Source organism: Hemiscyllium ocellatum, chromosome 23 (assembly GCF_020745735.1).
Source record: "Hemiscyllium ocellatum isolate sHemOce1 chromosome 23, sHemOce1.pat.X.cur, whole genome shotgun sequence".
Classification (NCBI taxonomy): Eukaryota; Metazoa; Chordata; class Chondrichthyes; order Orectolobiformes; family Hemiscylliidae; genus Hemiscyllium; species Hemiscyllium ocellatum.
In genome coordinates, this window is record NC_083423.1 from 49,341,866 (window position 1) to 49,356,938 (window position 15,073).

The 15,073-nt window shown below is 38.8% G+C and overlaps 1 protein-coding gene across 4 annotated transcripts in view; it reads left to right on the forward strand.

Moving 5' to 3' along the window:
* Positions 1–15,073, forward strand: part of plekha5 (pleckstrin homology domain containing, family A member 5) — a 341,912-nt gene that overhangs the window by 238,213 nt on the left and 88,626 nt on the right. For all 4 annotated transcript variants that reach the window (XM_060842972.1, XM_060842969.1, XM_060842970.1 and 1 more), the window contains 2 exons: positions 3,905–4,009; positions 5,866–5,938. In XM_060842972.1, the coding sequence (XP_060698955.1) occupies positions 3,905–4,009; positions 5,866–5,938 (178 nt within the window). The remainder of the gene's footprint in view (positions 1–3,904; positions 4,010–5,865; positions 5,939–15,073) is intronic.

The following is a 15,073-nucleotide window of genomic DNA, read 5'->3' on the forward strand; positions in this document are numbered from 1 at the left end:
AAAATTAATGGCCGAGATTTAAATGTAAGCATGAGTTGTTTGTTTAGCATTAGAGAACAAAATGTCTTTGTTTCAGTTGTACAACAACTGTAAGTAACTTGCTCCAAGTAGTTTGCTCCAGACTCTAGTAAAGCTGTGAATCCTGACCTAATTTCAGGGTCTAAATCCCATTTGCATTTCCCACCTGCTCCCAACCATCATTATCAGCAGCCTAGGCTTGCCATGGTCCAGAAACTGAACTGGACTCATCATATAAACACCATGATTCCAAAAGCAGGTCAACATCTAGGAATCCTGCAGCAAATAATTCACCACCTGACTTCCCAAACCCTGTCAACCATCTTCAAGGCTCAAGTTACGAGTGTGATAGAATTGTCCCTACTTGCCTGGATGAGCGCAACTCCAACAACCCTCTGGAAACTTGGCACTATCCAGGACAGAACAGCCTGTTTGATTGGCACCATATCAACTCCCTTCAACACCAGTGCTAAGTTGCAGCAGTGTGTACTATTTACAAGATGTACTACGAGATGCAGAAATTCGCTAGATAGCACATATCAAACCTATTACTGTACACTGTCTAGAAGGACAAAGGAAGCAGATATATGGAAACACTGCCACCTACAAGTTTCTCTCTGAGCCATTCATTATCTTGACTTGGAAATATTTAGATGTTCCTTTACTGAACTGGGTCAGGATCCTAGATTTCCCTCCCTATACCACTGTGAGTCTGTCTGTAGCACATGACTGCAGCAGTTCAAGAAAGCAGCTCATCACATCTTAACGGCACCTAGGGACAAATGATAAATGCTGTGTCCCATGAGTGAATTTTTAAAAAATTGAGACAAAGAGCATGAGTTATACGTAGTGTTGTTAGGTGTGAATTGCACTCCTGCAATTAGTGATTGAAGTGGTATGGAGGATAAACAATAAATGATCTGGTAGAACTAAAAGCCAGTTTTCAAATTGTAATTTCTGTGTATAAACTGTGTCAGAATCTAAGTTAATCGTATGTAAACATTATACCTGTGAGGCCTGTATTTCAGTATTTTTAGCAGCAGAATATTATTAGTCCTTGTCTGTCTTGTGACATATTACTTTGCTAAATTTATTATATCACTACAATGAGGAGCATGATATTGCATTTCAGCTGTCGAAAGATCTTAGTATGTGAGAAAATACACTCCAGGCACAAAGCTTGAGGTGGGATATCAATCTTATATCAATAACTTAGTTATTCAAATCTGTAAAACTGCTGTGCACAGTTGGAAAAAGAAGAATAGATTTTGATTGAATCCTCTTTGATGGTAAGAATATTATGAAGTATTCACCAAAAGTAAATGTGATATTAAAATTGTGGTTAAGTATGTAAGATCACATAGAATATAAGACACATAAACAGATTCAACTTGGTCCAACCAGTCCCATATTAGTGTTTAAACTTCACAAGCCTCATCTACATTTATCATTGTAACCATCTATTCCCCTCTGTGTAGGAAAACTTCTCTTTTGCTTATGTGTCACATTGAGCTGGACCACATGCAGATTTACAAATGATCTTCCATTGTGAATGAATGTGTCTAATTCATGACAAATCTCTACCTTCTCTTAATGGAGTTTCATATCTGATCACTACTCACTGTATTACTAGCCTCCATATAATAATAAAAGAATTAAATTAAAATGGTCTATAGTTGTCCATCTTTTTTAAGGTATGTTCTTTAATAGAATAGCTGTACTTTGTCAGGTATAGTTTGATCCTTTAATTCAGTGTACATTTCGTGAAATAACTAGAAGTCAATTTGTCAACAGGAAATCAGAATTATGTGTGGGTATTCATCAACGTAAAAGTTAAATCCAAAGGCAGTCACTTTGATTTTGATGAAGCATCAAAATTTGAGCTGGTATATTTTGTAAATTCCAAGCTGTAGCTTGTCCTGAAGACTTGCAATTAAATCTATAATTTTCAATTGTATTTTCTGCTGTGAGGAGATTCTAGTTTTGGCACCGGTACCATTTAACACTTCTCATGAATCATCTGTCCATGTTATGTAATTATTCCTTTGCATACCAGTTTCTAAAAAATATTAAAATATATAGTAATGCATAAATATTTATTCACACTTGGAAGCTACAAACATGTGGTTTCTGTATTGGTGATGAATCGTTAAAGGAAAATGCTCTTTCTTAACCTACTCAAACCTGACCATAGTTTTTTTTAGCCAATCAATACTATAGTTTTCTTTTCATTTGCCTCTGCAGTGCTTTCCAAAATTATATTTAAAATTTATTCTTCTTCCCAATGTTCAAGTAGAGATTTAATCTGTCCAATACAACCCTTCACACCAGAGAACATGCCGGTAGGCATGGGGTATGATTATGATGTTTCTTCAGTGTAATATGTTTCTTTTAATTGTGTATCACCTTGAACCCATCTAAACTGAAATTTCATGCACTTCTGTTGCAGTGACAGTATAATGTTGACTCAACACAGTAACTGCTCCAGACTACATTGCATATAATCCAGGTCCATACATTGCATATCCTCCCTCCTTTCATCCATGTATATAGAGACATGCAAATGTATACTGTGTTTATCCATAGTATACTGTTATGTTGTGCCTGTTTCTCAGTATATTGGCCCATCAAATGCCATTCCAATGTGCAATCAGAGCAAGTTGATATCAGTGTAAACATAATTTGAATTGATAAAGGAGTGTTAGTTTATATCAGGGGTTTGAATAATTTTAGAAATGTGAATGTGGTGTGAAAATCCTGATAGTCTGAAGACATTGATGTGTGTTTAGACTGATACTGAGATTTATGATTTCATGCAACTCGAGAGAGGGAGGATTATCAGTCTGAAGGCAGGAAATATTGAAATGTAGAGTCTATAGTAGCATCAATATTCCAAACCTTGGATTATGCCTTCCTAATCCTGATTGAGGTAAGGAGTTCATATTGTCTTTCAGTGTATTTTGGCATGGTTTTTGTACACGGTACAGATGTTGATTTCAACATTTGGCTGCTCAATAATTAGCATAACCTCATTTGCATAACAATATTAATTTTACATTTTAACCCATTTCTTGACTTACCACCTTGTTTTACTTTATTTTGCATTAATTTAGCATTCCAGAGATTTGCTGCTGTCGCTTAGAAAGCTGCCCTTTTTTAAAAAAAATTATAAGCTCTTCGCCTAAATACAATGTAAAGAAGTGACTTTATTGATTAGAAAGTCAGAATTACATAGACAATATGCAACTTTCTTTCTGACTTTGCAAAGACCTTTTGAAGACTTGAGCTGGCTTTGGATGTGTTCCGAATACTGTTTCAGCAATCCTGTGCAAAGACTTCCTTGGAATGATAAGACAGAATTCTAATTGCTGGACAGCATTTGAGCAAAATATACTTTAATATAGTTATTGTAATAAGTCAATTTACAGTGTGGAGGAGAACGTGAAGAGGAAAACAATCAAGTAAAAGCTGAACTTGTGGGAAAAGCTTCAGCTATGACATAGAAATAAAAAGGGAAGGTGCAATAATATTTGTAAATGGCTTTTAAATTTGAATAAATCTTTGTAAAATAATTTGATTCATTTCTTGTTTCAATTTCATCCTTTTTTGAAAAAAAAATTAAACCTCTGCCCAGATGTATCTGATTGTGTGAAATCAGGATATTTTTGTTCAGTGTGTAGAATCCTTTGCTGGATCTTGCTGTGTTGCAACACAGCCAGTAACGTGTTCGGGGAACACTTAATCCTATGTGCACCTTTTGAATAGCTAGTCATTTTGTTCTGTCTTAAATTTCTTTCCTTCCTACTGTATAACAGAAACTGGATTTGTTCGGTCATTTAAAATTATATATCACTGGTTCATTATGTGTCTTCTAAATTTATTTCAGTCATCAAGACCTTCGAAAAAAGTTCACAATTTTGGCAAAAGATCCAACTCTATTAAGAGGAATGCAAACGCACCAGTTATAAAACGTGGCTGGCTTTATAAACAGGTACTATTTGAATTTAATGGCATATTTGTGTTCTTGAGGAGGAATGTACTTACAGATCACGTGTGAAACAAATCAATTTTTTTCTCCATATGGGCGGAGAATGATCAATGGTCAAACATCAAAAATATGCTGATCAACTGCATAAAAACTATCCATTTTCCCCTGTATGTTTCAGCCATGATATTTTAGATTTATAAACACATCTATATTTTGTTAAAATAACCAAGGAAGCAACTGTTTTCTCAAATTCCAACCGAGAAACCAAACAGACATTTTTCTTCAGGACAGCTTGCTGTTAAATTGTACAAGTTTATCTTGAATATCCAAATGAAATCCAGTGAAAACACATGTTTTGAGACAAATCTTACTTTTATCTAAATATAGTATAAAAATAATAGACTTTCAACCTCTCCCAACTCTTAATAGTGCCGAATTATACTGCCTGTTCTTTTAGCATCAGGCCATTGACACTCATCAGCAGTTATCTGTTAAAATATACGAGACCTAATCATCTAATAGATCAGTGCTAGGTTGCCTGGATGTCTGTCCCCCTCTGCTACTTTCTTATCAAAATGAAGATATGTCTTGTTAGAGTCACAAATGTACAGAGGTATCCTCCCACAATCTAAGATGTGCAGGTCAGGTGAATTGGCTTTGCTAAATTGCCCATACTCTTAGGTGTAATAGTCAGATGGAGATGAGTCTGGGTGGGTTACTCTTTGGAGGGTTGGGCTGAAGGGCCTGTTTCCACACTGTAGGGAATCTAATCTAATCAAGTGAGCCCTGAAATATGGAAAATATAAAGCAGTTCACTTTATATCTTCAGTAGTGCTTCTTCTAAATTTGCATCCATCTGAACTGTTTACAAAAGCAATCTTAAATTATTTCTTGCCAACTCAAGTGCTACTTGCCATACTGTTTAAAATAACATTTTAAGATGTTAAAATTCATTTTTCTGAATTTGAGACCATGTGATCTTGTAATCTTTGTGACTGCATAAAACCTGTACTGGGTTTCTATTTGTTTAATCTGTTTGGAATCTTGAATATTTGTTATCTCTGTCACAGCATAAGTACTTCCATTTTCTGCTTCCTCAAAGCTAAGATGTATCAACTGTAGTATTAAATGATAATTGGTTTAGCTACCTACAAGTTTTGTGCACGATCATCCATTTGGTTCTATACTACTTCCACAGAGGAGAACTCTATCCCTCTCATTGTACACCGAAGTCATTGTTTGGGGTTTTGCTGCAGCCGGACACTATATTTCAGTATTCTATTCACTATTATTTCCAGTTTGTACTCCTGTAAACAGTTACTCTAAAGCTTGTAATGTCATTGTTCATTGTCCTTCCTCATCTAACTGAATAAAGATCTCCTCAAAAGCTGTCATTCATTTCTGGATACACAATCAGCCACAAAAGTTAATTGTATCTCAAATTACACAACCATAAATAGTTGTACCAAAGGGCATTTTGTCTGAGTTTTTTTGAGACATTTCTACTGGCCAACTGCTGCATAGCAATGTAGTAAAAGTTCTTGAAACATACATAGTTACAGAAAAGGACTGGTAGCTTGATAAAGTAAATACTAACCAACTGTTTGTGACATGAATAACAACATTCTATATTGGACTTGCAGCAATTTGAGCCATAACTACTGGGGAGAATTTGGGGTTAAACATGCAATTAACTGGATGACTCTGATTTTGTATGTGACATTGATTTGAGGCTGGAGTTTTCTACCAAGCTGGGTGATATCTGCTGTTAATGTGCTACTTACAGGTCTGCAATAACAAAAGTTCAAATAGTTAAACGATTGAAGATGCCTGATAAGATATTTATAATTGTTTTGTAGGATAGTACAGGAATGAAATTGTGGAAGAAGCGCTGGTTTGTGCTTGCCGATCTGTGCCTGTTCTATTATAGAGGTAAGGTGGTTGTGAAATAATTAACCTGCAGTGATGCAGATCATTTGTAAAATCATCTTATATAAAACCTGATCATTTGACTTGAATTTTAAATGAGAGAATCTGCAATTTTATGGACTTCATAAATATTGCTCTATTTTCCTAAGAATTGCTGAATTTAATTAGTTTATTTTAAACTGTTTATGTTTACCCATGTAAAATCTTTTAGCCTCATATCTACATTATGAACAGTGACCAAGCAACACATCAATTTTGTAATACTTTCTTTTAGATGTAAGGGAAGCAAGGACTTGAGTCTTGGTTTTCAGTTACTCTAGAACATAGAAAAGTACAGAACAGAACAGGCCTTTTGGCCCACTATGTTGTGCCTAGGTTTAATCCTATTGTAAAATATAATAACTTAACCTTCAACTCACTGCTATCCATGTGCATGTCCAGCAGTCACTTAAATATCCCCAATGATTCTGCTTCCACTATCACAGCTGGCAATGCATTCCATGCATTCACAACTCTCTGCATAAAGAACCTACCTCTGATGTCTCCTTCATACCTTCCTCCTAATATCTTCAAACTATGACTCCTCGTATCAGTCAATCCTGCCCTGGGGAAAGGTCACTGGCTATTGATTCTATTTATTCCACTCATTACCTGGTATACCTCGATCAGGTCTCCTGTCTTTTTCTCCTCCTCTCCAGAAAGAAAAGTCTGAGCTTATTCGACCTTTCTTAATTAGGCAAGCCCTCCAGTCCGGGCAGCATTCTGGTACACATTCTTTGCACCCTCTCCAAAGCCTCTACATCTTTCCTATAGTAGGGCGACCAGAACTGGACACAATGTTCCAAGTGTGATCTCACAAGGGACTTGTAGAGCTGTAGCAAAACCTCGTGGCTCTTAAACCCAAACCCCCAGTTAATGAAAGCCAAAACACCATATGCTTTCTTAACAATCCTATCCACTTGGGTGGCAACTTTGAGGGATCTGTGTAGTTGCACACCAGATCCCTCTGTTCCTCCACACTGCCAAGAATCCTGTCTTTAATCCTATATTCAGCATTCGAGTTCAACGTTCCAAAATGCATCACTTCGCATTTTTCCAGGTTGAACTCCATCTGCCATTTCTCAGCCCAGCTCTGCATTCTATCTATGTCACGCTGCAGCCTGCAGTAGTCCTCTATACTATCAACGTCACCTCCAACCTTTGTGTCATCTGCAAATTTACTAACCCACCCCATAACCTCCTCATCCAAGTTATTTATAAAAACAACAAAGAGCAGAGGTCCAAGAACAGACCCTTGCAGGACCCCACTCAACATTGATCTCCGGGCAGAATACTTCCCATCTACAACCACTCTTTGCCTTCTGTCAGCCAGCCAATTCTGAATCCAGATAACCAAATCTCTCTGTATCCCATACTTCCTGACTTTATGAATGAGCCTACCTTGGGGAACCTTATCAAATGCCTTGCTGAAGTCCAAATACACCACATCCACTGTTCGACCTTCGTCGACTTGTCTGGACACCTCCTCAAAGTACTCAATAAGATTTGTGAGGCATGACCTGCCCCTCACAAAGCCATGCTATGCTTTGCCAAATAGTCGTAAGTCCTAACCCTCAGAATTCTTTCCAAAGCTTTGCTGACCACAGACGTAAGACTGACTGCTCTGTAATTGCCAGGGATTTCCCTCCTACCCTTCTTGAAAAGAAGAACAGCATTCACCTCCTTCCAATCCTGCGGTACGACTCCGATGGAGAGTGAGGAGGAAATCTCCTCGCCAGCAGCTTAGCAACCTCCTTTCTCGCTTCTCGGAGCAGCCTAGGATAAATCTGTTCTGGCCTTGGGGACTTATCAATCTTAATGTTTTCCAAAATTTCAAGCACATCAACTTCATCAATTTTGATCTGGTCAAGACTAGCTCTTCGAAGTTTTCATTTGCAACAAGGTCCCTTTCCTTGGTGAAAACCAAAGCAAAAAACCCTAAATGGGCTTCCCCTATCTGTTCAGACTCCACGCAGAAGCTCCCTCCACTATCCCTGCTGGGCCCTACCTTCTCTCTGATCATTCTATTATTCCTCTACTCTTAAGATGTTTAACGAAAATTGAAAAGCAATCACTTTCTCAAAAAGCTAATTTTCATAGAGAATTCTGCTCTCCAAGTGATTAATAAAACTGAGTTAAAAATGATTTTTGCATCTAATATGCCTTTGCAGAGAGCATCATTCAAACAGTTATTTTCACATCACTCTTAGCAGTTATATAATTGGAAGATAGAAAGTAGGATCATGAGTGAGGCATTAGGCCCTTCAAGCCTGCTCTGTCATTCAATATGATCATGACTGATCATCCAACTCAGTATCTTGTTCCTCCTTTTTCCATATTGTCTTGATCCTTTTGTCCTAAGAACTTTATCTAACTCCTTCTTGAAAATATTCAATGTTTTGGCATAACTTACTTTCTGTGGCAGAGAATTCCACAGAAACGGACTCAGGGTGAATAAATTTATCTTCATCTCAGTCCAAAGTGGACTAATTAGTATCCTTAGACTACTGCTACTCCTGGTTCTGGACTCCCTGCTCATCAGGAACATCCTTCCTCAGCAGTGTTAACTGTATGGTGATAGAAAGTACTTTTGGCCAGTGAACTGTTATTATAGCCTTGGACTTTCTACTCTAGTTTACATTGCAATTAGTTAAGTCTAAAATCAATTTATGCTATTAGTTTGCTCATTTAAAGCATAATTTGACTTTGTGTTAGAACCTGAATCAAATGTTTGAGTTCAATCTGAACTATGGATAAGATAATAGATTATCTAAACCTATTACTTCAGTGCATGACAATTGGGACTCTGCTTTAATAGCACTATTATGTTTTGGTAAGATGTTAAATTGAGTCCGTAGAAGAAAATAATTCACTAATATTATTTAAAGAGCAGGAGGGGCCAATTTTTCTTCATCCATATATCAACACAATCAAAACAGATTAATTTGTCACTGGTCTGATTTGCTGGTTAGTGGGATTTTGACGGGTGCAGATTTGTCCTGTTTTGCTTAAATATAGTGATTTCACTTCAGAAATATTCTATCGACATTGAACCATTTTTGAATATGTATGGATAAGAAAGTATTGCATATAAGCAGAAATTTGCATCTAAGGAACCAGGATTCAAAGTCAGGTCAAAGATTAACATGAAAATTAAGACAATGAGACATAGAAGCAGAACTAGGTCATTCAGCCCATTGAGCGTACTCTGCCATTCAATAGTCTCCACTTTCCTGCCTCTTCCCCAAAACCATGATTCTCCTGATTACAATTCTGTGTAACTCTGCCTTGAACGAGATGATTCCAAAAAAAAGTCATACTGGACTCAACATTAACTTTGTTTTACATTCCACAGATGCTGCCAGATCTGCTGAGTTTCTCTGACACATTTTATGTTCAAAAAACAGGTGATGTGGGATGTCAAAAAATTTCCATTTATGTGGAATTTGCTGTGCGATCAACTAATCTTCTGGGACCTTTGATAATGATTCTCAACAACAATTTGCAAGAGGCAATACATGCTGGCCAAGTCAATGACACCCATATAATATGAATGAATAAAACAAAATATTCATGGTGCCAGACTAAGAACATTCCACTTCTCATGTTGTTATTCTCATATGCTTGGAGTGCACTAGTAACTATAAAATTTCTTTCAACGCTTGTTCATTAGTAATAGTAACTTATTTTTGAGAGGGGCTATATAGCTCATTAATGTGCCCGATGCTAAGGATTACTGTGTTTAGTGTCTCTACCAATCAGTGGTAGAAGAAAATTTACAATGAAGCATAACTACTGAATTTTAATTTAGTACCTTTCAGCTTACTTGAGTCACTGTTTCGATGTTAAATTCTCCAGAACATTTTTTGATACTTTAAGGGCTTGTTAACACTAGAAGGTTGAGGTATAGTTCATTATTATGGTACTACAAAGAAACATATTGTTCTCCTTTAGAAAACATTTACTCAGAATATATGGTTTATAAATTCAGGTGTTGTTTGCTCACCTGTTTTTATATTTAGTAAACTTTGTTTCTCTTTTTTCCACCATTGACTGAAAGTACAACCTAACTCTGCCAGATAATGAGTAACAAAATCTCAGAATATTACTCAAGTCACCAAATCAATTAGTTATTTTATCTACAGCTGAAGCTTGGCAGAGAGTGTACCACCTGACCTGATGATGCATTTTTAGACATAACTGCTTCATCTTTTGTAAGGATTTATGCATATATTAATATACTGCTCTTTTCATATGCAATATATATAAGGAATATAGGTGTTCAGAAAGTAATGTGAGATGAACTTGGAATTTGCATGTTTTGGGATCTGGGAATTGGCATATTTCCTTGAAGTTCTAACAGTTTGGAGGATAGGATGTACAGCACAGTAGGAATGATGCTGGTTTGTTGTTTTGAGTCAGGCTTGGCCTTTAAATAGGAGTCACCACATTATTTGATTTTTTTTGCTGAAATTGCTGAGAATCGAGTCAAACACCTGTCATTAAATTAGTTGCTGCACTAAAGCCATTTAAGCCCTTTCCAAGATGCTCAGCTCAATTCTCATGCTAACACCGGACAGGAGCAGCAGTAGTGCCAGCTCTGATTTAATTAGTGCCAGAGGAAAAATGAGCTGTGGATTTTCCAACTGACTCTGTATGGCAGCCTGTCATTCACTTTCTTAAGAAGAAACTACCGGCCAACAGCTATAATATGCTGACATGAGGGATTTGTTACTTTTGACTAACAAAAACTTGCTGCAGAACAGGGCTGTCAGAAGTGCCATGGATGAGCTTGTACTGAGTAAATGGCAGAAATAATAGCAGACAGAAACTGTGACCAGGATTAAACTCAAGAATGAAATTAGTAAGACCAAATAGAGGGCCAGGAATGTCAGCTTGAAACCCACCAAGACATGGACTGAGAAAATATAAATTTGAATATCTAAATGAATGCAAGGAGAAGGAAAACAACTTATAATCCCAAAGAAAAAGGCTGTATTTTAAAATAACAATTTTAGTCTGTTTATTTTGCTAATTTTAAATAATGCATATATAAGCATTACCTATGGTGCAAGCTTGCATTTGGACTCCACAATATGATAGAACAGGGAGATGATGAGGTCTGGAGATCAGAGTTGAGAGTACGTTGCTGGAAAAGCACAGCAAGTCAAGTAGCATCCGAGGAGCAGGAAAATCGATGTCGGGCTGGAGCCCTTTCATCAGGAAGGGAGAAGGCTTGGGGAGTACAATGAGAGAAAGTCTGACTGAAATCTTTGCAGAGAGAGTAGGAGGACTTCTTCTTGGGAGACATCCTTGGAAGAGGCTCCGCAGGAGGGCATTGCTGATGCATTCCTGATGAAGGGCTCTGGCCCGAAAACGTCTATTTTCCTGTTCCTCGGAGGCTGCCTGACCCGCTGTGCTTTTCCAGCAACACACACTCAACTCTGATCTCCAACATCTGCAGACCTCACTGTCTGCTAGTTGATTTCAACCTTACTGTGAAGCCTCTTCCAAGGATGTCTACGTTAAAGAAGTTCTCCTCCTCTCTCTACAAAGATCTCAGTGAATCCCTCTCTCACTGTACTCCCCAAGTCCTCTCCTGATGAAGGGCTCCAGCCCGAAATGTCAATTTTCCTGCTCCTCAGATGCTGACTGACCTGTTGTGCTTTTCCAGCAACACACACACAAACATGATAGAACACACAGCAGTTGATTCTATGCATACAAGAAAAGGCCATCTTTGATCATGCAGCAAAACCAACAAGTACCAACTAGTGCACCAGCAGAATTTAAATGTTTATTGAGCAGGGTAAACTTTGGAGCTGTATAATATCGTTGCAACTCTGGAATAGTGATAGAATTAGCATATTAGTTCTTTATAGGTCTTCCAAAATGCTAATGTAGGAGCTGTCTTACAGTTCAGATCATGTGACGTTTGGCACTAATGTGACCCAAAAGACAGCTGTTCTCTTAAAATGGACATCAGTCTTTCAAAACAAGTGATCAAAGCATAGGAAATAGCAGCAGAAGTAGGCTATTTGACCCACCATTCGAAAATATAATGTCTAAACTTTACTGCCTAACTGTTAACTCCCTTGTCTATATATATTATATACATATATACTTTCTTCTTCCAAAGTTATTGCCATTGTTGATGTACCAATATGTCGGTATTTCATTCTCTTTTCTCAAAATCAGATTTCCCAATCCTCTGAGTAGGTTACCAAAGATTTTCTGTACCTATTAATTAGTAAGAGACAATACAAGAATTCTGGGATCTAGGGAGATTCCGATTTGGATACGTTCGGGACACCACCCACGCTCTCCATTTACTCCAAGACTTCAGTTTCCCTGGCCCCCAATGCTTCATCTTCACAATGGACATCCAATCCCTCTATACTTCCATCCGCCATAACCAGGCCTCCAAACCCTCTATTTCTTCCTCTCCCAACATCCCTTCCACTGACACTCATTCGTTTGGCTGAACTGGTCCTCACCCTTAATGATTTCTCCTTCGAATCCTCCCAGTTCCTCCAGATCAAAGGGGTAGCCATGGGCACCCATATGAGCCCCAGCTATTTCTGTCTCTTTGTCAGCTATGTCGAACAGTCCATCTTCCGTAGTTACACTGGCTCCATTCCCCACCTCTTCCTCCGCTACATTGATGACTGCATCGGCGCCACCTTGTGCTCCCGCAAGGAGGTCGAGCAGTTCATCATCTTCACCAACACATTCCACCCTGACCTTAAATTCACCTGGACCAACTCTGACACCTCCATCCCCTTCCTGGATCTCTCCATCTCCATTAATGATGACCGACTTGACACTGACATTTTTTACAAACCCACCGACTCCCGTAGCTACCTGGATTACACCTCTTCCCACCCTACCTCCTGCAAAAATGCCACCCTGTATTCCCAATTTCTCTGCCTCCATTGTATCTGCTCCCAGGAGGACCAGTTCCACCACAGAACACACCAGATGACCTCTTCCTTTAGAAACCACAATTTCCCTTCCCACGTGGTTAAAGATGCCCTCCAAAGCATCTCATCCACATCCCGCACCTCTGCCCTCAAACGCCACCCCTCTGACCGTAACAAGGACCGAACCCCCCGGTGCTCATCTTCCATCCTACCAGCCTTCGCATAAACGGCATCATCCACCGACATTTCCGTTGCCTCCAAACGAAACCCACTACCAGAGATATATTTCCCTCCCCATCCCTTTCCGCTTTCCGCTAAGACAGTTCCCTCCGTGACTACCTGGTCAGGTCCATGCCTCCCAACAACCCACCCTCCCATCCTGGAACCTTCTCCTGGCACCACAGGATTTGCAAAACCTGCGTCCATACCTCCATCCAAGGCCCAAAGGAGCCTTCCACATCCATCAAAGTTTCACCTGCGCATCCACCAATGTCATTTATTGTATCCATTGCTCCCGATGCAGTCTCCTCTACATTGGAGAGATTGGACGCTGCCTGTCAGAACATCTCCGGGACACCCGCACCAATCAACCCCACCGCTCCATGGCCCAATATTTTAACTCCCCCTCCCACTCTGCCAAGGACATGCAGGTCCTGGGCCTCTTCCACCGCCACTCCCTCACCACCCAACGCCTGGAGGAAGAATGCTTCATCTTCCGAACCCTTCAAGGGGATCAATGTGGACTTCACCAGTTTTTTCATTTCCCCTCCCCCCATCTTACCCCAGTCCCAAACTTCCAGCTCAGCATCAACCTCATGACCTGTCCTACCTGCCAATCTCCCTTCCCACCTATCCGCTCTACCCTCCTCTCTGATCTATCACTTCCATCCCCACCCCCATTCACCTATTGTACTCTTTGCTACCTTCTCCCCAGCCCCCCCACCCCCCATTTATCTCTCCACCCTGGAGGCTCTCTGCCTCCATTCCTGATGAAGGGCTTTTGCCCGAAACATCGATTTTCCTGCTCCTCGGTTGCTGCCTGAACTGCTGTGCTTTTTCACCACCACTCTACTCTAGACTCTGGCTTCCAGAATCTGGAGTCCTCACTTTTGTCTAGATTCAGATTTGGATTTTGTGATGACCTTGTTGCTCAAAGAACTCCTATTATGTATTCATTTCAGTTTAAACCCATCAATCAGGAATTTGTCCCATACACATCTGAATGGCAATAAAAGTCATGTCAGATATGTTAAAGATAAAGATTTCTGAAAAAGACTCATCAGATTTGAAATGTTACCTCTGTTTCTCTCACTACAGACCTCCTAACTACAGACTAAAGATTGACTCAGACCTCCTGAGTTACTCCAGCATTTTCTGTTTATTTCAGATTTAGAATCTGCAGTGTTTTGTTTTTATTAAAGATATTCTTTTTGAATGTTGCAAACCATTCTCATCTTTTAAATTTCTCCTGGGCTTCATCTCTCCATGTATTCAATAAGATCCCTGAAGGTAATTGGGCAGGTAGGTTAGCCCATCAGTGGAAACATAGTGTTTTTCTTTATTAGTTGAAAAATGGATTATAAATGTAGAAACATTATGTTAGAACTATATAAAACATTAGGTATACATTTTAACGTATCTTCAAGAATGTGCACCAAAAACTGAGGAGTGAATGTAGTCTGGATAGTTCATTTTTCGCTGATGCAGATATGATGGATTGAATGACCTCTTTTATTTTCTGTGTACTAGATTTGTGTGACTGGTTTTGCACATTAGCGTTGGTCGAGAAATTGTATTTGTCTCTTAAACTGCCACATTGAAGCAAGTGATATGAACAGATGTCTATTTGGACAGCTGTCTATCAGTCAAGTGTCAGCACTTAATGTGTTTTGTAATTGAACACATCCTGAGAGCATTTGCCCTCTGAATGTTTCACTCGTTTGCAAAACACACCTTCTTTGTAGATGTATTTTGTGAGAAAAAAAATCCAAGGTGCTTCTTTGAAAACTTTTTTGCCTGCTAATTTGCATCAATCACTTTTTATAGCTTAAACCATTGAGTGTGAATCACAAATGCTAGTTATTATCAGTTTCTTTGTTGGTATTTGAGACAACCTGCAGCTCCTTTTTGACTAGAGCTTTGATCAGACAAAATAGTTAAAGGAGCTATGCGTTGA